Source organism: Neodiprion virginianus, chromosome 1 (assembly GCF_021901495.1).
Source record: "Neodiprion virginianus isolate iyNeoVirg1 chromosome 1, iyNeoVirg1.1, whole genome shotgun sequence".
In the NCBI taxonomy this organism is placed as follows: Eukaryota; Metazoa; Arthropoda; class Insecta; order Hymenoptera; family Diprionidae; genus Neodiprion; species Neodiprion virginianus.
Window position 1 is genome coordinate 4,991,250 of NC_060877.1, and position 23,033 is coordinate 5,014,282.

At 35.5% G+C, this 23,033-nt stretch overlaps 2 protein-coding genes across 7 annotated transcripts; one reads left to right on the forward strand and one right to left on the reverse strand.

The window, feature by feature from the left end:
- The first annotated feature begins 27 nt into the window (after positions 1-27).
- LOC124309275 (juxtaposed with another zinc finger protein 1) lies at positions 28-7,239 on the forward strand. Of its 5 annotated transcripts, none has more exons than XR_006909215.1 (6): positions 28-405; positions 856-1,038; positions 2,601-2,712; positions 4,456-4,596; positions 4,957-5,031; positions 5,307-5,447. XR_006909215.1 is itself a non-coding variant. In XM_046772774.1 (5 exons), exons 1-5 carry the CDS (start codon positions 306-308, stop codon positions 4,964-4,966), a joined length of 546 nt encoding a protein of 181 aa, XP_046628730.1. In that variant the 5' UTR covers positions 28-305; the 3' UTR covers positions 4,967-5,448. The 5 variants fall into 5 exon arrangements, 3 of the variants coding, with proteins under 3 accessions (XP_046628730.1, XP_046628721.1, XP_046628713.1); XR_006909216.1 differs by having other exon boundaries at positions 4,957-5,190; positions 5,307-5,427; XM_046772774.1 differs by having other exon boundaries at positions 4,957-5,448.
- Positions 7,240-10,033: 2,794 nt separating this feature from the next.
- LOC124309296 (AN1-type zinc finger protein 6) lies at positions 10,034-22,232 on the reverse strand. 2 transcript variants are annotated; one of them, XM_046772810.1, is made up of 4 exons: positions 21,925-22,232; positions 14,299-14,836; positions 13,177-13,345; positions 10,034-12,523 (listed from the first exon to the last, which is right to left on the reverse strand). In XM_046772810.1, the coding sequence occupies exons 2-4, from the start codon at positions 14,593-14,595 to the stop codon at positions 12,375-12,377; spliced, it is 615 nt and encodes a 204-aa protein (XP_046628766.1). In that variant the 5' UTR covers positions 14,596-14,836; positions 21,925-22,232; the 3' UTR covers positions 10,034-12,374. The 2 variants fall into 2 exon arrangements, with proteins under 2 accessions (XP_046628766.1, XP_046628774.1); XM_046772818.1 differs by lacking the exon at positions 21,925-22,232 and adding an exon at positions 15,107-15,570.
- Between the last annotated feature and the right edge of the window lie 801 nt (positions 22,233-23,033).

The window sequence follows — 23,033 nt, forward strand, 5'->3', positions numbered from 1 at the left end:
GCTTCCTACGCCCGAGCTACCGAGAGCTCCATTTATCGATCACCCGAATTTAGCCGAAGATATTTTTCGTCTGCAATATTTAGTCAAGTTGAAAACCGTATATGAAGAAAATGACGATCGACATTCGCCAGCGTCAATTACGGCGCGACGTTAGTGTATATTTATTTGAACAAAAAATGACACTTATCACCTCTTATCGAAAATAATTTTGTTTCATTCGTTCCTGTACCACTATATCCCGATTAACAGCCCTCCTCGATCAATGCATCATTTGACTTTATTACACTGGAATTATTGCGGTTGAAATGGCTGTATTTATGCTAAATATTTGTAAATTCAATGGTTGTGGTCTTACGTTCAAAAGCTTAGGCGATCTAATACAACACATCGAGGAAACTCATATTGGTGAATAATTTTGCTGTCTCAATGCAACAACTCGGGCTAGTTGAGGTTATGTCTGTTTTGAGGTTATCTAGGATTCATCAGCCAACGTTAAGCGACTAATGATTAATTATACTTTTCAATGTAATAACTTCTATGACATCCTACTAGCGCTCATACATTGTCGAGATAATACACTTTACTTTCATTACTGATCGTTTGTTTGGGCCAAAACTAATTTTTAAGTGATAATTAGTACATTCAAAAATCCAAATTTGCGTCCTATGTTTGGGGAGATTTTGAAAATTGTCAATAAAATAATGTTACTAAACACGAATGTAGCTGTTATTTGACTCATAAAAACATGTCACACTGAGATTGTCAACTAAGATTTCTTGGTACAATTATCAAACTCCAATCTTCTTGGCTTCCATCTAATTTCGGTGTAACCTTATACTACACGCACATTTCCAGATTATGACCCCCGAGTTGTTGAGCAAACAGAGCAACAGCAGCCAACTTGTATACCTCTGAGTTATGTATTACGATTCTTGACGGATGCTGCACGAAAAGAGGGCGTCAAGCCCGTTCATCAATCCAGGTCAAATCAAACCTGTCTTCCTTCCTCAACGCGCAACAAAAATAATACTCCTACGGGTCAGTTTTTGTTCACACCATCTTATTGTTTCAATGTCGTTTTTTGTTGTCTATCAAATGTATTCAAAACTATTCACACAGTTATCTATTGAATGATCCTCTCAAGCTTGTATGATTTTCCTTATCATCATACTTACTTTCAAGCATGATACTGTTGGTAAAATTCAGCATGCATAACACATGTTTTGTAAATAATTCGCATCAGCATGTTTATTTACCAATCTTTACATTGCCTGGCAATAAAAAATGTCATCAAACGTTTTAGTATTTCCTTAGATGAATCAAGAAGTTTTGCCACGTGCATATTACAAGTACAGTTCTCTTTGGACTATCATTAGAAGCAGAGTTTATCATGTAGGGTCACGTTTTATTCCTTGTCTATCTGTGATACACCTTTTCACAGTTATTAACAAGGTGTGTTAATATCTTGATTGCATAGGTCTAAGTTCCTTACTCTCACAAAGTTTCTTTGCAGTTCCATCAAGTTAGTTTTTGCTTCTAATTTACTATTCTATTTCGATTTGGAGTAGATTTTCAAATTTAAATTAAAGAAACGTACCAGAGGTATTGATTATATTCCACACGGATTATTAATGGTTCAAAAATTGGTACAGACGATCAACGACACATCATAATAAAGTACTGTTGAGAACTACAAGTCAGCCAAAAACTGGACACTAATAGGTCCAGCTTAACTGCTGGACTGTATTGAATTGAATTTATAAAAATCTAACGACCTAAAATGCTACACTTGTTACATGTCTGAGTTTAATCACATAATTTGTTACTGGAGTGATGCGTTCAGATGTATTAAGTAATATGTTATACTTCAATTTTTCCTCGCAGATAAATAGAGTACATATTTCAGTGAGGCGTTTTTAAAAAACTGGTATATCTTCGTGAATGCCTCTATAGAACAGTTTTTTTTACATCTGTTAACCAAATTTAGAAATTATAATCACTTAAAAGTGAGTTAATCTAGTAAAATATCACACTAGTACTAAAACTGTATCTATCATCTACTTTCTTGTTATCAGCCTTTGCAATTTGAGACAATGACATGAAATAAGATATTTCACCTCATTTAATTTTTTAATAAGTTTATGACGAAATTTGTTAACAGGACAAGCTCTTATCGCATTTTAGCTGTGCAGCTAAATTAGTCATAATGGATTATTTAAAAAGCATAGATCAGTTGATTACTACTGATCCGTCAAATTGTCTGATGTCATTGAAAAGTAAAGACTGAGAGAACATAACAGTTTGCTTAGAAAACGTGTACACAAACCTACATTTGATAGACTGGTATCAGTTGGAAAATTAAAATATAGATAGTCGCTTTTTTCTAATCTGTGATCTACTCGCATTACTTGCTGAGATGATGGAATTTGTAAGATTTTCAGGCCATACTATTCAAAATTATTTTCTAAATTATCGATTAATGTGACTTTGTGACTGAACCAGCTGTGAGTCTGCATAAACTAAATTCCAATCACTAACCATAATGAATAGCTATTCTATATGGACAAATTTTGAATATGATATAAAAACTGACAATGTAGGCAGTGAGGCAGAGGAGGGAGAGGACTTTGTTAGTGAGCCAGAAGACAGCAATGACTCCTGGACCACTTCCTTGGAGTTCTCCGCTGACTTCATCCTTCGTTATGGCAGCAGGTACATCCATTACTTTTCCTCATTAATGGAAGTTCTGGTGTAAATATTAACATTACTGTGGCTTCTGTCATAACTCTTGTTGCCAACAAATACCTTGCATACATACATCAAGAAATTGCCCTGCAGGCTGGTGCGGATGAAATATATTCTTATCAAAACTTGTTCCATATTTCCTAGTTAATTCATCTTGAAAACCATTATTTTTGGTCTACTGAACTAAATAATTAGATAAGTTCGTTTACACAGGATGCTTGTTTCCAAAGCTTAAAAAAAAGTGTCGCTTAATTGTTCTAAGTACCGACCCCCTCAATGAAACACTTGTATAGATTGAAACCAAAGTGAAAGAAATCCGACATTTGCCTGAGACTGCATTTCCTATGAAAAATCTCAAAAAATGTTACTTTAGTATTAGCTGTAAATGTGAAAAATTTTCAATATTCCGCGAAAATAAATTCATTTGAACTTTCCCAGGCACAAAAACTACGGTATATTCGGAAAAGCTTATAACTTGACGAATCTGGGCAGTAAAACTTTAGTGCACTTTTATTGTGTGCTGTTTTGGATATCAGGCAAATTTTTTTTCAATTGCGGTTTCTCATTATGCTGAAAAATATGCGTAATTTACAACTTTTGCACTTTACAAATTCCTTTGGAGCGTAGAAATTGTTTATCATATGTATTGTCTGGAAATTTCTTTGAAAATTACAATAAGGTAGCACCAATCGATACTGTAATATGTTCAATACTACCTTACCCTGTTGACTGTCTTTGACTTGCCTAATTGCAGCACTTTGCCCATCTAGAATCATGTAATATTCCATTCTATTCTATCCCTACAACCTGTGTTTTTAAGTTATAAGTTTGTCATATACAAGAGCTGATAAATATCTTTTGTGGTGTGATAATTGATTTATCAATAGTTACGCAGCCTAGTACTTCACATAATATCAATATCTATTATAGGTATCATAATAGTGACAATCACACAGTATTGCTCTTTTCTTTGTTGACTTAAGCATGATTTAATGTTTGTACTGCATAAGATACGATTAGTTTTGCATATTTAAATATAGATTATGTTGAACATTATGCATCTGCATGTTGTAGCAATTATTTGTGTTACTATTACAGATGTAACAAAAGTACTGGTCCTACATTTATTATATCTTTCAAGCTTATTGGAGCTGTAAACTTGTCCTAGTATATAGTAAAACAATGTGTAATTAGCATGTCACTTATAGTATCCCCTGACTGGCTAAGCATCTAATTGCAAGTATAAAAACATTATTATTTTCAATTTTTTATTTACCAGAAGTTTTTATTATAAAGTGGAAACTTCATGATAAATTGAATGCCATTGGTGTTTTTTACTTTTGGTTATAAAGGTATGAAAAACATTTGGTGTAAGCCACGGACTGTACACATTAATTTCGCTACGCTATCAAATTTGGTATATATTTCTAGCAGCAGTAAGTTCACTCAGGTTACGATTCCGAATTTTGGGTAATGGAATATTGTGATTATATTGCAAAAATATACTATCCACCCTAAAAATTAGAGCTATATCAATTTGGATTTTGCGTTTTAACTTACTATCATGATATCGTTTCTCTCATCTAAATTGTGCGAACGTATTGACATTAAATAAATTGAAATTTTCCAACTTTTAATCAATACATCTTGCATTGTATATATCATATACTATCGCTGCAAGTGTCTGAAGTATTACTTTCTTGCTTTTAGGGCTGTGAGCCAAAATACTGCGAATCAAAACAATAATACAGACAAGCCATTTGCCTGCCCCATACCTGGATGTAAAAAACGCTACAAGAACATCAATGGCATAAAGTACCATTCTAAAAACGGGCACAAAAATGATAACAAGTAGGTACTATCAGTATAAATGCTTTGTCTAATTGCAATCCATCATTTACGTAAAATAATACTGATTTCCAGTCGTGTCAGTTTATCGTTAATACCAAATATTCCCATTTCTATAACTGTAGCCAATAATTCGGTCTTGTGTATGTATATTTATATATAATAATCGGTTTACTGTGTCAATATTTTGATATTTTAGAAAGTCTCAAGTCTCATCGTAACTGGAAATCTTCATTTTTTATTGCTAATGTTAATGGATATTTTTGATACCTTTTGATTTTGAAGGAAACACCATAATACGTGCCAAACAATAATTAACTCCATTCTCGATTCTGAAAATATGTTCATTAATCTGTATTTTAGCCACAACTAAGAAAATAACAACGAATAAAAGAAAACAGATTTTGGATTGATCGAGTTTTGCGAGCAGTTCATCAGGTGTGACAGCTTTTTTTACTTGGAAAATAAGCTTCAGAATATCAACAGCTTTTATTATTTTGAATAATGAATCGAGTTCATCGAAATGCACATACTATTTGTCGGGTTCTTGCTGCTGCCCTGCTTTTATCAGTCCTGCAAGTACAACTATCACACGATGTGCTAAGAAGATATAATCTAATAAAACTGACTGGAACATTTCAATTAATCTTGCAGTCTAGTAAACCTATGTGAGAACTGTTATAGCCAACAGGTATCTAATTTTCTGCGCTTAGGGTACGGAAGGCGTTTAAATGTCCATGTGGAAAGAGCTACAAAACTTCATATGGCTTGAAAAACCATGCAGCAATACAACACAGCGGTTCTCTACTACAGGTGAAGATACTACAAAATAACAAAATGGTCATTAAATTGGAAAGCGACTATGACAGCAGTACCAGTTCTATCAGCGACAGGCATTCTCTTCATTTAACGAAACCATCAAAATGTAAGGTACCAGCAATCGAAGATCACGGATATATAAAACAAGAGCAGTCTGTTGTCTCAGAAACAGATTGTAAAGGTGTCCTTGGCATTCTTACTCCTGCATCATCACCGCCACTACCTGTACATACCTCCATTAGGGCAAAGCCTGTAATACATCCTGTGCATAATGTACAGAAATACCTTGCTAATTTAAGCTCTAGTCAAATAAATTATCCTAATATTACAGTAACAGCTAATGAATACTAGTCGAAAAGAATATATACAAAAAAAAAAAAAAACTTCTAATGATATAGTCAAATGTTTCATATGGCTCAGGTCTTGAAACTTTTAATATAATCTCAATTTAATTATTCTTTGAAAATGTGCGTGAATGTATTACACTTGTAAGATGCTTAAAATTCACATAAGTATTTTAGTTCCCTTAAGATATACTCTAACTCATCCAGTGGGCGCAGCGACATTGTACACTCTTCATGCATCATATGCTCAGCACTATGCCATAGTCATCAAGCGCATACATTTTCAACTTTCTCAAGTATAGGGAAACTGTCATTTCTGTGAAGTTGTCATAGGTAAAATAATCTTTAATCTTGGGTATGCAGGTTGTTCTCATGTTACCTTCCTATGTCGGAGCCTAAGACTTATTGTGTTCTTTTAACTTTGTTCTCATCATACATCAGCGATTGACTTTCTTGCATAGTTTTGCATAACACCTGTGTCTGTTGCCAGTAACTTTCTTTTTCTTAATATCATTGTTTGATAAAGTTGTAAGGTGAGCAAATATCAGCGTGACAAAACAAATTACTTTTGTTCCAGCCAATATCATTGAAATAACTTTTCTCTTATCGCATAACGATATCTTTGTATTTTCGCTTAATGCCTTAAGTTTATGCATTTGTATCAAATGTTTTCTTAATTGTCATTACTCATTTCCTCCTCACAAACACAAGAGCCAACATTCATTATCAGTTGTGTGATCTATATAACCATTCTTCAATAAAAATTTCATCACGATAAGATCATTACAATTATAGAAATTTTATATGATTTCTTGACAATTATTTCGTACAAACTGTATAAATTACATAACATTCATGTAACACTGACATGACAACTTAATGTAAAAATGGGTGTATGCTGATACGCAATTGTGGAAAGCGCACTATAATATTAATTGAAAACATTGTCGACTCATCCTGCATAATGATATTACTATCATCAGCAACGGTGTTCAAACCACTCACTACGGTACATATTACACAGTTTGTGCCATGTTAAGCCTCCAGTATACTCACTAGCAAATAATTCGTTCACCAGATTTTGACTTAACAATGTAAAGGTCAAGATAAGAAACAAAGTTTGGTTCTGACACATTTTTGATGTAATAACTACAATTTAATTGAAATCAAAAAAATTACCAAGCAGCTATATGTTGTTGAACCTGTGACTTGTTATATTTTGTTAAATTTTCTTGGCGCATGAAATTTGTAAAAATTTTTCTCTCATAGTCGTATGTCCATAGCATTAAAAAGAATTAAATTTTAGCAATAACACGTTAATAACACTTGTTGGCAATACAAATCGATATTTTAACACTTTGTGTGGTACGATTAAAGATAAGTTTGACAAATATATTCCAAGTATAGAACAAAGTTATTGGTAAATTGAATTTATGTTGTACATCAATGCGATAACATTACCTTGCTTTGTTGGAAAATGTATGAAAAAAAAAAAAAAATTCATGTACCTAATATATTTCCATCAACATAATGTAGTTATTTATTTGTTATTACATTCATAATAAATAAATAGTTAAAGGAATAAGTAGTAGAAATTTATTATCGTAGACTCAGATTTTGTTACAAATAAACTTCTAAAAGACTTGGTATGTTTTCTTCTTTCTTTTGCTTCCCGCCATTGTAGGTTGTATCGCTTCAACTTTAGCTACGTTTAGTATTTGTAGCTACAAAGAACATATTTAAACCGTCAAATTAAGAATCTTTCTTCTTGTCCCTCTATTTTATTTTGCTATTGGTCGAGATATTCACTAATAACTTTATGATTTCAACATCATAAGCTTAGTATGAGTAGGTATATGTGGTAATAAATTTGTTAGTCTTTACTTTTTCTTTTGGAAAACTTTCTCATTTTCTGGAAAGAAATCGCATCATAAATGAAGAATATTCTGGAACATTTGCCCACTGTATCTACGTTCAGAAAGAAAAACATTAGCCAAATTTTTACAAGTGAAGCAAAAAGAAGAAAAAAAAGAAGGTGGGCATTCAACAAGATTTCAATCCAAATATATACGAATAAACAAACGTGTACTCGAAAATGAATGCTTTCATCACGCGTATGCAGGTCACTGGATCTAGAACAGGTTGTAAGATTTGACTCTCAATAAGAAGTTGGATGAATCGATTCAATATGTTTAACAAACAACCACCTATCTGTATAGGATTAGCAAGAAAAATTTCGGTATCATTAGTGCAATAGTGATTTTAATCGAAGGCATATCTCAAACATTACGAGCACTTAGTTATAGAAATCAAAATGTTTTTCCCGCATACGTAGCCAGCCTCTTCTCTTTCGTCATGTGATATAATTTTCATGAAATGAAGTAACGCATTTTGCATTGTAAGTGGCAATCATTGATTTTTTAATAATCTAGCTATCCATTTCTTAAATATATTTATATACATATACGTGTTGTACAATCTGACCACTCAGCACAGAAAAAAAATGGAGAAATATACTATTAGTATGTATTTCACATGCCTATAGTAATAGATACAGACGAACAATCTAACAGTGAAAAAAAGGTACAAGTGTAAAACAAATAAAGGTAATACTTCGTTATGAAATTAATATATTTCGAGCAATATTATTGGATTACTTTTCAAGTTCAACCATCGCAAACCAGAAAATTTAACATACTTGAACATCCTCAAGTTAGATGTTCAACAGATAATAACTACATCTATGAATATAATGAAAATTTAACAATTTATGTTAGAGCAAAGTAATTCATAGATGAAATAACATTTAAAATTCAAACGATAACAAAGAAATGATGTGTGAAGAGAAAGGGATATTAGTTGCGTACAAAATATAACGTATATTTATTTTCATACCATATAAATTTTCTTCGGCAAATTAATTTCAGCATTACTCTGAATATTTAATTACACTATAACGTTCTTCCGATTTTACAGCGCAAACAATTATAAAACAGTAGCGTGTTTCACACACGTATGATTCGTATGTTAAAAGTGAATTATTATTTCTAATCTGCCATAATTTTAATACAGCACTTCTGTACCAATTTTTATTGTTAAATAATCTACTTCGAACCAACGTTTTCAGCTTATTCAAATCCTAGTAGCAGCTGAAGCGTGTATTAAAACAAAAGATGACAACAAGTGATCAGAATATACGCCGAATGGTGGATTTGCGTTAAATTTACACTCTTACTAGTACGTCATTATCCACGTTAATAGCCATTTATACAGTAATTATAGGTGTATAAAAGAATTCAAAAGTATATAGATAAGAAAGAAATCAGTTTATACTTTAATTAGTTTCTAACTATAGTTTTCCTATATACAGAATAAACTCAGTTACATAACTTGTGATAAAAGCATGGCAACAAAATTTCATACTTAGTCGTAAATTGAATGAAAAATCCAAATTTCGATTTCTACGTATGCGAGCTGTAAACGTTAACAAGCTCACCGATCGATGTTGTACCTTATTCCATTAAACACCAAATTCAAAGCTGTAACACATTACAAAGATACTTCAGCAAACTTCTAATAATGGTAAACATGCTTTTTTACTGCACATAACTAAAATACTGTCTATACACTCTCTTTGTAAATATACGAGGTTTTCTTCAAAGGTGGCTCACAGAGACTTTTCTTATTGCTCCAAGCGTTTGTAACATTACGGACTGAAACACTACAAAAGAAATGAACCGATGTTTCTTGATATTCAATTTGACTAAAATGCTTCAGTCACAATGCTTGAAACACTCAAATCTTTGTTTCACCTACTACATGGTATTTTGATGAAAGCAAACCAGTGCGGAAGTTTCAAAGTCTGTAACTGCACTGAAAAATACAAGGTATCAAGAGTAAGCCATCTTCAACAATACCCTCGACCATTCGTTCTTTAGAAATACCTTTTTCTAAACTCTTCAAACGTAAAACAGATTGCCAACCGATCAAACTTAATAATAATTGAAACAAATATTCCAACTGTATCCGGCAAAAATGTTGACGATCTAAGTGCTCCTCGGTTATGACGCAAAGCTGTCAATGTTGACTAATTCCATATTCTGCTTTGCGATTGATACAAAACCACGTATTGTTACCATCGATATAAAACAAATGGTGCAAGAAATAATAAAGCAAAATATCCTCTGGCATTGCCTTGTGTACTTGTACAGCGGATATTCATTACTCATTGCACTAGGAAGATGATGAAAAGATAATTACAAAAAAATTAGCAACCGTTAGAGTGATGAATTTATATATATTTTTGTTTTTAAATATACATAAATATAGTCGACTATAATTATAAATGTTTGAGAACTGTGTTAGGACGTCTGGGGGTGTGTAAATATGCTAATTCCGTTTACCTAGGCGAACCTAAAGTCTAAAGTATTTTGGAGGATAGTATGGTAATTGTATAATATATTAAAGTTGATGTTAATTTTAATTGCTTAGATATACTAATATCAATTTTAATAATTACAAGCGTCGTTACGTCCTTATGAAGCCAGCCAAGTATAAACAACAGCTGAAGTGTGGTCAATTAGTTGTCTTTAGTTTCACGATTATCCAATATTGTGATATATATTAGAAAAATATGCTATGCCTAAAGTATGACAAAGGCCAAAAGGCGACTCTACCAATTATGTCGTCAGGTTACCTGGTGTATTTTACTCTGTCAAACAACTTTTTTCGCCTATAGAATTGAATAATCCATCCCATAAAATCCAATTGTTGAAAACAAAGATAGTGAGACATATTGATGTCGAGGTAATATTGTCTTGAGTGCTGGGAGAGTTAATCTGGTAAATTTAGTCGAACAATATTGCTTGGATGCTTGGATGTGGTATCTTCAAAATTATCAAAGAAGTTATCTTTGTCCTAGGCTCGGCTGTCTAAATTCACAGAAAATCTCTCCTGACTATTTAAAAATCAACTACGTAATTGGGTTGTGTCATATTATACCAGCTTTATACCACATAATTCTCCAACCGTTCAGTGGAATAAGTAAAGATACACCCCCCCTTGGAGAGCCAAAGTTTCGATGGGTTATCACTCAATGAAATTGTCATTATGGCGCAATTGCTAACTGTGAAACTTTATTGCTAACCATGATTATATTTCATTTCTACAATAACTAATACAAAGAAATAAGAAATGGTTATTAAACAATTGTCTACGACGATAGTATGCTCAATGTTTAACATGATTTTCGTTCACTAAACTATGAAAGTTGTTAGCATTCTATTAGTACCGTTATTCTCAAAGATTTTACATTGGATCAACCAACGAGAATAGCGGCTGTAATGGAATGCAGATAACACATTAATTAAAATTACATGAATCGCTACAAACGTATAATATACTGGTAAGCCATAGCATTTCCAAATTGAGGCTGGTAAAACGCGACACAAACCAAGAAAATTATCCACAGCTGTGATACTGCAGAACAAAATTTGCTGATATTATATACTGAACTGATTTTTTCATTTTCCACTGTTAGATAAGTCTTCCTTGTAATAAATGATGGTTTTCTTCGTTACCTTGTTCCTCCTTCTCATCTTTCTACAGGTTTTACACATTGCACACCGCTGCACAAGACTACATATGCCTTACAGCTTTGAAGATAAATTAAATATAAAATAATAAAAATGAAAAATTCACAGAGAAAAGAATATTCAACGAAAAAATGAGGGAGAAGAATCACAACACCGCCGGACACCAATCTTTCCAACAATTTTATAGAAAACTTCAGTTGACGGCAAGTGCTAACCGGACAAAAGGCAGACGACTCTACGGATCTGTTTAAGATCGCGTATATAATACATACATCGATTTCGCGCCTATAATGTAATATTTAACGAAGCAGCATCCGCGAACGAAGTGTAAATAATTATTCAAAAACGTAAATTCAAACAATATTTAATGAGTAATAATGCTCGTTATATTCTTGTGAGATTGGACATAAACACACAGTACTACTTATACTTCATTGCATTATTTATGAATCAATCATCTAATATACTTAATAATTATTAGACTAATATTAACCTAGAATTGTGATCACCCATCAACGTCAGTCATCATCTAAATAACATTCCCTTTCAATATAGAAACAAATCGCTACGTGTTAATTTTTGTAGTTTCGATCGGTTCATTAACTAAGATATTTTGGACTGACTGACTGACTGCACCAGGAATTCCGCTTCTACTTAAAATACATACAAGGAATTCTTTTTTTTTTCTTTTACAAATTTTGCCTTTAAGTAAATTAATAAACATAATATAGAATAATAATGATAAATCGTAATAACCATAAAGATAATAATAGGTAATAGTAGTAGTAAGCTGGCAGCAGTTAATAACCAGATATTTTCTCATAATAAATTCACACTAGATGACAATCTCTGACATGGCACTATCATCTAAATTGGAATTTGTTCTTTTATCTTCCATTCATTCCACGATGTGCAATCAGCTGCCAGATAATTTATATCTCGTTTTCTCCGTGTTTTATATTTTTTCTTTTGTTTGTTTATATAGTTATATAACCATTTTCCCAATGACTACACACTAAGAAGTTCAAATTTTTTGCACTTTTTCACCAACAACAACCGGATTGTTACGTCGAATCTCTTGGGCACCCATTTCTCTGTAATCGAATTTGCAGTCGTGCTTGTCACTGTATCGATGCACGGAGCAAAATAATCCTCCACAGCGGCACTCAAATCCTGTAAGATATTGCAAGTTAGTAGATACCTACAGTTTCGATCAACGCTAAAGATATAGCAAATGAAACTAGAGACGTAAGAACAGAAATTTATATTGAAACAAACGAAATTCATATTCTCACAGACAGTGCAACAAACTTAACAAAAATACTTCGTGTTTCAAGAGTAAACCTCTGAAATTCTTTTTCACTATGTATGTACACCCGAGTAAAATCAGGTCTAATCTTCTTCATTCAAGCGGCTCAGAAATAAGGTTGGTTCTAACAGTCTCTATCCAATCACAGTGTCATATGGAGCAGATACGGCGTACATTATTGAATATGTGTAAGTTAGACGCTAGTCAACCTTATTCCTGACCTGATAAAATCAATGGGGGTCAGGTCCGGCATTATTCGGATTGGAACGTATATGAGTGAAATTTGCTGATTGAATTTCTAGTTTTTAGACTGAGTTTAAGCTGAAACCGAACTTGAATTGTTTTAGCTTTCATTTTGTTCGGTGCAAAATGGCATTTGATAGTTGACGAATATTAAGAGTAATGATTGAATTGAAATTGTTTTGAATAAAAATTATTTTTTTCTTTCCATTTCGTAATTTAAAGAAAATACTTTTATCTAAGTATCAGTCCAGGTAAAGTTTCAATCGATACTTACCGGTCAGGCCCACTTTCTTGCGACAAATAGCACAACGATTTTTCTTCTTTTTGGATTCTTTGTCGCTCTCTTTGCCATCAAAACTATCATCGGCATCCCCACTACTGACCGAACCTTCCGCAGCCCCACTACTTGCACCTGCTTCTCCTTCCTGATCTTCTCTGCTCACCTAGTCGTACAAAAAATGAAACTTACTACTGGTTGCACATTTAGCGTCAATTGATGGTATATCCTACTTATTGGAATCACGAATGACACTCAAGAATGAAAGTTGACAAGAAATTATGTGTCACCTTACTAGTACAAACTCAAGGAATGTAAAGTTTATAAAGCATTAAGTATTCCCTTTCTTTGTCAATAGTGTTCCATTATTCTCAATCACAAAGCTATTGAAAAGAAAATGTGAAAAACTGAGTTAAGGAGTTACGTGAACATGGGAACTTGTCTGTGGTTAGTGAATTATTATTATTATTACTATTATTAATTATTTAATTAATTAATTAATTAATTTATTTATTTATTTAAGCAGAAGGGAACTAACACATTGTGAACAATTTTTAGTGACAATTTTAGAAAATTGGATTTTTCTGGAGGGAAAAGTGAGACGTCTAAGAATTCGGTATCAAAAATGATATAATAAGCGTCATTAGAAACTAATATGCAATAAGAAAATTTGTTGAAATGCCAATTTTGTAGGTTAAATACAAGTCTTTAAACAAAGATTCAAAGCCATTTTAATAAATTTGATAATGAATGTATCAAAAACATATTGGGACTAGAAACAATAGCGTGACATTAAAAACATAAGAAATAAAAAACTTAGGTTGGATTATACGACTTGCACTTTTACGACAGGCAATAAGTAGTGCATGAAATAAGATGTCTTATAAAAGAACTTCAAAACATAAATAAATAATTAGTGAACTTCAAACAGCGACCCCAAACTCCGTTAAATGAAGCATATCAACGTTTAATCAGTACCTGGTCACCGTCTGTCGAGGTGCCAAGCCCGGAGGCCATAATCTACTAAAATTTCTCACTGTCAAAAAATGTTTTTGGTGTATCCATGGCAACGACATTGACCATGGCCATTATCACAAGCGAGCTTAATATCTAACTTACCTCCTTTGGACTGGGCAGGTCGTTTGTAGGCTGAGGAATTGTGGGAATGGTTGGTTGTGCAGTCGTCCCCGTTGACGCAAGACTTGCAAATCCTGTCTGCAATGTACCAGCATTACTCGAAGCAGTTTGTGAGGTTGGTACGGAGGTTGGTGGAGATGCAGCGGAGACTGGTGGCTGTTGTTTTTTCTTAAGGTTTTCTTTGTAGCACAAAGAGCAGAGACCGTCGGTAGCAGGAGATCCGTAGAACCCGCAGCCGCTACGGCACAAGGCTTGCATGGGGTTAGATTCTCGTTCCATATTTGACACTTCTTTTGTTACTTTAATATGGAGTACTCTTTTTTTTCTCCCACTCCTCTACCCTCTTTCTATTCCTTTTATTATATAATCCTAAGTAAGTTTATTTGCGTCGAGCCGGTATTAGCGACGAGTTACTGCTTGTCAGATAACCAAGATTGCTAATAGTTCCTCGTCGCAGCCGACTCACTTTTTTTCCTTCCGCCGTTCCACGACACGGTGTTTATCGTCACCACGAACTTCTCTGTAACAACGATAGGCCAGTAAGTATGAGTTAATAAAAGGCTGTCCATGTGCGTGCGTGGTTAGATAAATGATCATTAGAACCTGACCGATTAGTCACAAAAACAATAATGCAAGAGAAAAGAAAAACCGCACATCAGCCACGAATTGGCAAGAATATTCTGAGAAAAAAAATGTGACATAATAAAGTAAAAAATCTATGTACATAAAAAAAAAAAAAAACTGTAAGGGATTTCTTTTTTCAAATCCTTCGAAAAATAATGACACTCACTTCATGAGAAGCAAAGTTATTGCGACGAATCCACAACATGGAGTAACCAGTGAAATATCTTTTGGGCATTTGGACGTAGTATTTTAATATATTGCACCACCCGCGCACCACACCAGGTCAAAGCAGCAGCGCGATTATACTTTTAGTCGTTTAGACGACGAACTTTATTTTGTTAATAGACGAGACAAGAATACAAAACGGTGTGAGTAAACCTCTCATTTTGCTTGTTTCAATTGCATACTGCGTAACTATTTCGACGTTCGATACAAGAGAGAAAATTGAATCTAACCGAACCCACAAGGACGGAACAACGATAACGACGGGCGAATGTTTTCATCATGGCGAAGCAGGCAGGCAAGCAGGCAGGCAAGGCAGCAAACGTAGCAAACCAGCGAACGGCGAGGAGGGCCGGAGGAGGAGGAGGAGGAGGAGTCGCGACGTCGGACCGAGGGGTGGGTCAAGGGGAGGTAAGCGGGGGCCCTTGGTCACCGCCGGATGGAATTGGGAGCGAAGAACTTTACTATGGACTCTGTAGAGCCCGCAGAGGCGCGGTGGCGCGGACACCAACTCCCAAGGCGAATGGAAGAGTAAAAAGCTGAGAGCGATGATCCCCCCCGGCCCTCTCCACTCCCCGCCCCTATTCCACAGCAGTTTCAACACCGTACCAAAACGGTGGCGCGTTATTTTGCGCGCCCCTTACCGCCGGGTCATGGAGAGAGCGAAGAGCGACAACGACTGCGCGCGTCAAAGCTGTTGTAAGTACGATTGTTCGGTTATATAACGTGACATGTAGTAAATGATGATTGAATAGTAGAAGATATTTGATTTTTTAGGTTGCTTGGTTTAATAATGGTGCAACATATCATCGTCGTGCTTTGTAATTCACCGATTATCACCATCGCCCTGTTGTAACTACGCTCGTATATTTACAAGACGCAATCCAGTCTGGAGATGTTTAAATGTGCTGGGAGAAATAGCGCTTGATCCAAATTGAAAAACAAGGTTAAGAACATGTTATGCATAGATTAACCTCGCACATGTGTATGTATAGACGAGAGTGAGGGAGCTGAGAGAAATTGGCAAATACCCTGAAAATACGTCACTGCTTGATTAAGGACCAGCTTAGGCCGTTGTGTAGCCGTGGATTTAATAGTACGTAGGAGAGAGAGAGAGAGATGGATAGATAGATAGAGAGAGAGAGAGAGAGAGAGAGAGACAGGGAAAGCGAGATAGAGGACAAAGATGAGAATTGCTAGTGTTGCTCGGGTTGGTATCACTCTTCAACCCTACACCAATATATTTCTTTTATTATTATTATTATTATTATTATTATCATTATTTGCCACTCTAAATTTTTTTTTTAATAACTACAGCCACGAAATGTCGAACATTTAAAATTAATTTTCAATATTGGATTATGTCGAATAAATGGAAAAACAAGATCCAAGATAAGCGGTTTATTTACGTGGCGAGTAATGGCACAATAACATCAATAAAATGTAATAAACGTTGACCGAAGAAGCGAAGACGTTGCGTGTAGAAGAAATGAAGCAGCATTAACTTCGTAACATGCGGTAAATTGTCGAGGACACCCAATTTGCTGACTGACATGAAATTACATTATTACATAAAACTGGACGTACGTATCGTTACGTTGTTAGTGGGGAAAAATTTTTTAAAAACTTATAGGAACCTATCATTGCCAGCCGAGTTATCGCTTTCGCTTTCTTTTCTTTATTCCGTCTGATTTTTCATCAGACCCGACGGTTGTCGGCACGAATTCACGTGAATATGTAGATATCACGGATAGGGGAGTGCATGCGTCCAAAGATCATAGGTTTAAAACGCGGATGAGACGCGAAACGTTGGGGGACAAACGGAGACTGAGAATTAATGCAATATAGAGAATAAAGAGCGCCGACGGGCGATGCGATACGATTGGCTGATACGCGCAGGCGCCGTGAGCCGATACCAAATTACTCCACTCCCATCACATCGCGGCTTCGTAATTTCGTATCGCGCGTCGCTCGGAGCAAGCTCGGAACGTCGCGGGGAAGTGAGACGCAAGAATACGGCGTATTCGCTAGTCACTGCTGACGTAGTTCGTGCTCACCACGTCTTGCTGCAGACACTTTACACACCGATCTACGTGTAGGTATAATAACAATCACACGCAATTTGAATGGCCAGACTGTGTGTGCGCGTTTGTGTGCGGGTATTAAAAGGCAGAAGACGACGATGGTGGTAATTGAGGCGTACGATGCTACCCAAAATCCTGTTCTTTTTCACAATGATTAATTCGTATATATATCACAATAACGTGCAATACTATAATATTATAAATTTCGAAGAAACTGGTTATCCCTATCGTTGGCTCATAACTTGACGATGAACATTGCCGATTTTGGTATATGTGCACACTTTCTATCCCATCGAAATTATTGCACAAATTGCAACACGGCTGAGTGAGCACTGATTTTACATAATAGGCACGGTAATTAACGGGACGTTCGTATATTAGTCGGTACGCAATTATTTTTTTTTTTTATTTTATTTATTTCAAGTCTTATTTCTACTCTTCATTTCGTCGAAACTTTAGCAATAATTATACATGTATTCACTAGGTACTATTGAAAGAGTTGATCAAATATAATACTACGAGTATATATATTACTTATTTTTCAGCCATAATATTACAAGGAGTATTTGTTTTTGGCCTATGCAACTCGGCGAGGTGAATTCTTGTCATTATAGTTTCCAATGGTTTAGCAAGCAGCAGAACTTGACTTCACGGCAGTCCGACAGATAGAAATGATTTTCATAATCGTGGACTATCGAAATAAGGTGAAAAAAAAAAATGAAAGACATGGACGGATGTGGCACAAAACGATAAATTTTATTAAATTTAAATCTAACGGTAATATTTTAATTTTTTTAGGTAAAAGAAATGCGCTTGAAAACAAATAATCAGACGAAGATAAGAAACGCAAAAGTAATTTTTAAACTTGGCGCAAGTAAGGAATTGAATTGAAAACAGAACGCTGTATAGTTTTACGCATGTTACAATCTAGCGGGTCACATGGATTGAAACGAGACGTGGGTGGATATCTTCTGCAAACTGTGTCATCTTTGTTTCAAGTTTTGGTAGTCATCCAAATTCTGGTCGTTGACTACCTAGTTTTTTGTTCGAAGCGTATTTTTACAAAACTTCCTAGTAGCAGCTGTTGCGAGTTCAGTGTCACGCTGCCTCGGTGAAACAGATCGCAGGATAGATTAATAATACGTATTTACGCAAATATACGTGTATTTACACTATTTTGATATTTTCAAGAATATCCGCGGACAACAAGTTGTTGCAATCTAGATGGAATGTTATTGCCCTTGGTGAGAATGCAATGCAAACATTGGCGAAAGAAAACTGAATCGCAGTAATATTTATTTCCGATTAAACGACGATACGGTTTCTTCGAAACTAGGAAATATGGTGAAAAACAGAGAAAAAAGAAACAGACGAATTTTTTTACTGTAGAATAAAAAAATCGATCTATAGATAGACTTGCACGCGGTGTTTATTCGTTGTGTAGCCGCCGCGCTTTAATACGGGGAAGAATAATTTTTCTACCAAGTAAACGAATCAATGAGCTGTGTTTTATCTGTAGTAAGAAAACAAAACTCAACAGCGATTCGCTGCACTTTCTTTACACGCTGCACGCATCGACTGCAGATCTCGCATTTTACTGTTCACCGTATTCGAAGACTGGTCAAAACGTGAAATAAGCAAAAGGCGTAAATTTATACCGCTTGTGTAAATCTTAATGTGTGAATTAATTTAGAAAATGGAAATCCTCATCGTTGCGTAATTTAAAAAACGAGGCATACTGCTATGGACTTTAATTGGGAGCTACGTATTTCGACGTATAATAATGAAATTTACAGTTTACAATCATCGAGAATCCCAGTTATCTGCACATTGCTGACTTACAAAATTTCATCAGCTAATTAACGCACATTTTTCACCGCCAAGGGATGACTTTTTAATAAAAATTTTACAAGATAAAGATCGTCGAGGACACAAATGCTCCGCTCCAAGCTTGGATATCATGAATGTTGACGGTGACATTGAATGATTTGCAAAGTTCGAAAATAGCGTGCAAACAAAAATGGCGTTGCACGGGCAAATCTTTTGTGTTTGCAATTCCAGCGCAGGTTGTTGCGCGAACTCGTCCCAATCCTTTGTCATTGTATTCACATACTTAACCGTCATTGGCTACATTCAAGTATCAATTCTATACGCGTAAACTCCCAAGGCTTTTAATCTTACGCTATTACCTACTACTACCTCGTACAAGTGTCTCAGCAAGTATAGAATGTAATTGACTCATACTGTACTAAAAGTTAGCGCGTATCATTGGCACATAACAATGACGCACGATTATATTTTCAACTTAGATAATTGTATCAAAATCATCTTCGGATTTCCAATTAAAACCAACTTGACAGTTCAAAGCTTTAACCGATAGTTGCGTCATCAGCGGGCAAAATTATCCATCCACACTTTCAACTTTGAGAAACGGTGATCGCGGGAAATGTAATAACAATCATTTCCTCGATCACATCTTTCTTGTTTCAAATATTGTGCCCATACAGTACGATAACGCAATGTTTTACAGTACAAAAAAGGATCTGAATCACCGACTCAGGAAAACTTTATCCTACTAGTTATTTCAAGACAGCTGAGAAATGCTGAGAACATCGAGAAAGGTAAGGATAATTTACAAAGAACCACGAAGATTTTGATTCTAGGAAAAAAATGATATCTGTAGAAATATTCGATCTTCGTCAAATTTTGATTTCCCGCAATTTATAAACGAGCGATGCCGTCGTTGTCACTCAACATAATAACAAAATGCGGTGGTAAGCTTTTCGAACAAAATCTCGTCGGTTAGTACTTGCAATTTTTTAATAAATACAATGTAGATTGTATTTTATACGCGAAAATGCTACTTTGAAAAGGGAAGAGTTAAAGAAGCAGCTTGGCGGTTATCAACGCTTAATGTAAAACTTAAAAATTGCTGACATACGATATCTTTTTAAATTCATGTTAGCCGATACCTGATCATCGAAAATAGTGTAATTCAGCTGATTGTGGGTCGACTTGAAAGTTGAACATCAAAATGATTTATGAAACATAGAAATATGTATGCTTGAAATTAATTCGAACTAGGTATCAGCTGATAAACGCTTCATTTGCATAGTGCATATATATATATATATATGTATATGCATACAATGTATGCATCGTAAGACAAAATGTATCGGCGATGGAACAACAGGTCGAAAAACGTGGGACGTCTAACGAAGCAGGTGTATGAGACGAGACAAGTGAGTGTTTATGGACTATAGTCGTCGCATGTGTATGGAAGCATCGTCCTTGGCAAAGTCGAACCGACCAAGAAACTCGTGTTACACAGAGTTCAACCTCTGCTGATTCAACCTAGAGTTTATTATACCTATATACCTACACGATTACTTTTACCGTCGAAGGTCTATTCCGCTTATTTTTAATAAAGAAAGAACAGAAACAATTCTACGCCGCTACGGCGGGTGCAACAAATGAGGGGGGAGGGGATGAGTAAATAAAAATAATCAGCACGACCTTGTGAATTCAGAATATAAATATGAGACAAAGAAACATAATTTCTTCTGTCATTAAACCCTGCCACGAGCAAAGTTTCGAGAAACGCAGTGCTATTGTTACTGCTCTGTAGGAAAGAGAGAGAGAGACCGAGAGAAGAAAAGATTGAAGGAAAAATCATAACAAGCGTAAAAGAAAATTTCTCCACTGCCTATAACTGAGGATTTCAACGATACCAAACCTGAGGTGCATAAGCTTGTTGAAATAAATTTATCACTATGATTACTTGTGCGACGAGTTACCTCGGAGTAGTGATATCATTATTTAAGAAAAAAAAAAAAATTAAAATAATAACAATCGTAATAATGGTGATAATAATTTCGTCGAAGGAAACCTCACAGGTGTGGCGAGAGTCTATCTCTTACGGCTCTTACTATACTCGTACAGCGGTCATTACAGTTATAAAAACTACTCATCCATCATTTGAAGATCGTGCAGAATGTCCCAAACACTGACTCGCTTCGTTGTCTTATAGTCAACGCGTTATACCCTTTCTTTTTTGAAATCATATTAATACGCGTGATTTTTTAGTTTACTTCACTTTCGACGCCATGCCTGTAACACGCATGAGATCCGTTTCCACCTTTGATTGTGAGAAAGCAGAGTTGCACTCGAGCACATTGTGCGTTCGCTCGCCCGACGCGTGTACATGTTCGTATGCATACGTACGGGTGCGTATCGTGCTCGTTCTCTCCTCTCTCCTCTCTATCGCTCGCGCTCTTTCTCTTTCTTTCCGCGTACGTAAACTCGTGTTCGCGTTCATTTGCGTTCGAATCATCGGCAGTAGCGTCACACACACGCGTGTCCAACACGTAGGCGTAATTCTTTCGTACGGCAATGCTAATCCGATATTACGTCGGTTCTTTGTTACCTGTGTATTTCGTGCCTGGTCGAACTCTTGGCTTCGACTGTTTTTTGTGTTCTACTAGCTTTACTTGAAGTGCGACGAGGTAGGGATCAATTTTTGCCCGTAAAGGGGAAAGGGTGAGGACGAGGCGTTATTTGGAAATGTGTAACATAGCTTTCGGCTACCTACGACTAGCACACACCTATAGATTTTGTCCCGTGTCGTAAAAATAGTACGCTAAAGGGGGGTACAAGAATCAGCTATTGCAACACTTACTGAAGGCTGCTGTGGCGTAGCAGGGCGCAATATGTCAGCTGACTTGACGTGTGGCCGATTGAAATCCTGCGACGTTATCCCACATATTCTTAATAAAAACTCGTCATATCCCCTCGATAACTCGCGACGCAGGTATTTTTCGTTATGTCGTTTACAGTACAGCGAAGCACTCAATCCACACAGGCACTAAAAATTGTCCCCTGGTTAATCGGTTAGGTGAACTTATTACTCCAACTCCCAGGCTAGGTAAAATCTCAGTCTTGGCCCTAGCCGTCGACCTCGGTTACTGACCAACACCTTCGCTCAGAGGCAGACGAACAATACTGCTGATGACTGGTGTAAAGTTAGAACTCCTATCTTCCCCTTCCGCTGATATCCGACCACTGCAGCGATACACGGAGTCGCCTCGAAACTAATCGAACCTCGACTCGACCTCGGCCCGTGGATATGCAATTAAAAGAAACGCGACTCGATGTGAAAAATTGTGCGGCGTTCTTGCTTTTGCAAGTCACCGCAACGTACTTTCACCATCTAAATGTGCATTTCTGCTCCAATACCTTAATAAATTTGAATTATTGTAACGCAATTAGAGGTCAACTTTGGAATTGATTAATTATAATGACTGAGAAGAAGATGAGAAATTATTTTTACAGGTATTAATAAAAGACGAACGTTCTATTGCTGTACTAATTAATAATCGTAAGAACCAACGGCATTCGTAAATTCATTGGCAAAGAATTAACGGAGTAACCATGGTGAGTGACATCGATGTACGTGAAATTTCACACAACATTCGCAGCGATCTCACGACCTAATAGGTAGCACTGATGGCACTTACAGCGGTGAGCACTCTGTTTCACTCTATCCTATTCTCTTTGGAAGTAACTACGATGATTAGTTTGTCATGTGAATTGATTTTTTTATAGTTTCAGCAGAGCCAAATAAGAATTTTAATTCATTATCTATTGGTTATTTATTATTAAATCTCAGACAATATCCGTTGGCTGAATATTTCGAAAACGATATGACATATTAGTTTCATTTTTGACAGATATTGCAAGTCGTGAACATAGCTGGGTATCGAAGAGCAGTATGGGTTGGCGGTTTCG

Excerpts from the sequence above, each read along its gene's own strand:
- LOC124309275 (XM_046772757.1), top strand. The coding sequence starts at position 306 with ATGGCTGTATTTATGCTAAATATTTGTAAATTCAATGGTTGTGGTCTT. Across the intron at positions 406-855 it reads CATCGAGGAAACTCATATTG|ATTATGACCCCCGAGTTGTT; the intron begins GTGAATAATTTT and ends GCACATTTCCAG. Across the intron at positions 1,039-2,600 it reads CAAAAATAATACTCCTACGG|GCAGTGAGGCAGAGGAGGGA; the intron begins GTCAGTTTTTGT and ends CTGACAATGTAG.
- LOC124309296 (XM_046772810.1), bottom strand. The coding sequence starts at position 14,595 with ATGGAACGAGAATCTAACCCCATGCAAGCCTTGTGCCGTAGCGGCTGC. Across the intron at positions 13,346-14,298 it reads ACCTGCCCAGTCCAAAGGAG|GTGAGCAGAGAAGATCAGGA; the intron begins GTAAGTTAGATA and ends TTGTACGACTAG. Across the intron at positions 12,524-13,176 it reads CAAGAAAGTGGGCCTGACCG|GATTTGAGTGCCGCTGTGGA; the intron begins GTAAGTATCGAT and ends AATATCTTACAG.